The sequence below is a fragment of the Propithecus coquereli genome, unplaced genomic scaffold (assembly GCF_000956105.1).
Source record: "Propithecus coquereli isolate 6110/MARCELLA unplaced genomic scaffold, Pcoq_1.0 Scaffold86, whole genome shotgun sequence".
NCBI lineage: Eukaryota > Metazoa > Chordata > Mammalia > Primates > Indriidae > Propithecus > Propithecus coquereli.
This window is the reverse complement of record NW_012154840.1, coordinates 5945515-5947581: the sequence shown is the minus strand read 5'-3', so window position 1 is coordinate 5947581 and position 2067 is coordinate 5945515. Positions and strand designations below refer to the sequence as shown.

At 37.6% G+C, this 2067-nt stretch overlaps 1 protein-coding gene across 1 annotated transcript in view; it reads left to right on the top strand.

Annotated features, from left to right (window-relative positions):
- The window catches only part of CDX4 (caudal type homeobox 4), a 14082-nt gene extending 12296 nt beyond the window's left edge, over positions 1–1786 (top strand). The window contains exons 2-3 of the mRNA XM_012664112.1: positions 328–473; positions 1580–1786. Of these exons, the coding sequence (XP_012519566.1) occupies positions 328–473; positions 1580–1786 (353 nt within the window). The remainder of the gene's footprint in view (positions 1–327; positions 474–1579) is intronic.
- The last annotated feature ends 281 nt before the right edge of the window (positions 1787–2067 follow it).

Sequence of the window (2067 nt, the reverse complement as noted above, 5' to 3'; positions counted from 1 at the left end):
TCGTGATTTGACTGATCATTTTAGGGGAAACATTAATTAGAGGGATGGCGGTTTCATATATACAGAGAGATATAGATATAGAGATATATGTCTATATCTATACATGATAACAGATAGACAGACACAGATAGAGATACTGATATCATGACCACAGATGAGAATGTATTTAATGGAGAAATAGACTTACAAATATTTGCTTTAAAAATATACTTGCTTTATATTTTAAAGTAATACATGAAGGTAGGAAGAGTGGCTGTGATTTCTTCAACCAAAACAATCTCCAAAGAAGCAGAATAAGATTAAATGCAATGCTTTCTTCCCTAACAGGAAAAACCAGGACAAAAGAAAAGTATCGTGTAGTTTACACAGATCATCAAAGGTTGGAGCTGGAAAAGGAATTCCACTGCAATAGATACATCACTATCCGAAGAAAATCAGAGCTGGCAGTTAACCTGGGCCTTTCTGAGAGACAGGTATACCAGAAGTACACTCAACATGTCCCATATAGTGATTTAAATAGGCTAAAGTTTTAGGGAAGTCTATAAGCAGGGATGGAGGCAAAACAGAGGACCAAGACATTCTCCAAGCTTTCCTAAAGCCTACTTTCATCCTTTTGGACCTGGGCACCTTGTGGGTATGGAAGCAAAGGATAAGGGCTTAGGAGGTGGAGAGGAATTACAACTCCAATGGAGTTAATCAAGCAAGTCAAAACTTTTATCTGGTTCCCCAAGTAGTCACAACCAATGTGTGAAGTGGAGATTTGGCAACCGAGGCAATTATCTGGTTCATATTAGTAAAACGCCAACTGTAACTGGACACCAATGCTGCTCCCTGAACCAAGTTTTTAAGTTATTTGGGGTTGGAAATTTAATTTAATTTTCTATGGTCTACATAATTCTATGATGCCTCCCTCAAATTTAGCTTTTTGTGAGTACTCAATGAAGATTAAATCATGGGAAGGATCAACAGTTTCCATTTACTCAAATTTTGAAAGTATATACTACCTCATGTTTTTTCACTGAAGTCTAGGAATAATCCTGGAATCATAGAATTCTAGAATTGTAAAGTCCATTAATGTATTGCCTTAACCCAAGCAGCTTGCTTTTCATTCATGTGTAAAGGCACATTGGTATCACTCTGGTATTTGTCTCCGTCAAGAAATATATAGTATTTCATGACCCTCATTCACTGAGTTCTATGTTTTCATTAATCTTTTACTTTTAGGAAGTTTCCCTTAGTGACTGATTTAATTATCTTTGCTATTTAAATCCCTCCCTCTTATTGGTACTCCTCAGCATTTAGGAGGTGGGTGAGGTGTAATGTAAAGAGCACTGCATTCAGAGTCAGTCAGTAGCCCTAGACTTGCTCTCAGTTTTATTTCTTGCAAGGTACTTACTCTGTCTGAGTCTCAGCTTTTTTCTTTAAATATGTTAAGTCAGCATACTTCACAAGGCTCAAATGAAGTGATACACATGAAAGAGCTTTGTAAATGCTAAAGTACCTGTACAATATTAGCAATCACTATGTTAACTGCATTCAGTATGTAACCCCATTAAATACAAAGCTTTTTGTGTTTCAGGTGAAAATCTGGTTTCAGAATCGCAGAGCCAAGGAGAGAAAAATGATCAAAAAGAAAATCTCCCAGTTTGAGAATAGTGGAGGCTCAGTGCAAAGTGACTCTGGCTCCATCAGCTCTGGGGAACTGCCTAATACTTTTTTCACCACCCCATCTGCGGTCCGTGAATTTCAACCTATTGAGATACAGCAGGTCATAGTCTCTGAATGAAAGAAAAGCAAAGAGAAATGGAAAGTGCTCTTTCTTTAGTGGTGTCTTTTCCAGTGTCTTTTTCATCTTTAAGATATCAGCAGGGGAGTTTGAGTGGGGTTTAATTCCTTGTAAGGCAGTATTTGGAACAGGTGGATGTGCAATGGGTTGAAGATAATTCAGGGGACTCTTACTTTCAGAAACTATCCCAAGAAAACTCCTATCATGTGCTATGCTGTATGTCAGTCACTCAGGAAGCTTAGTGGTAAGCTACATATTTAAAAGCTAGAATCACAGGCCTT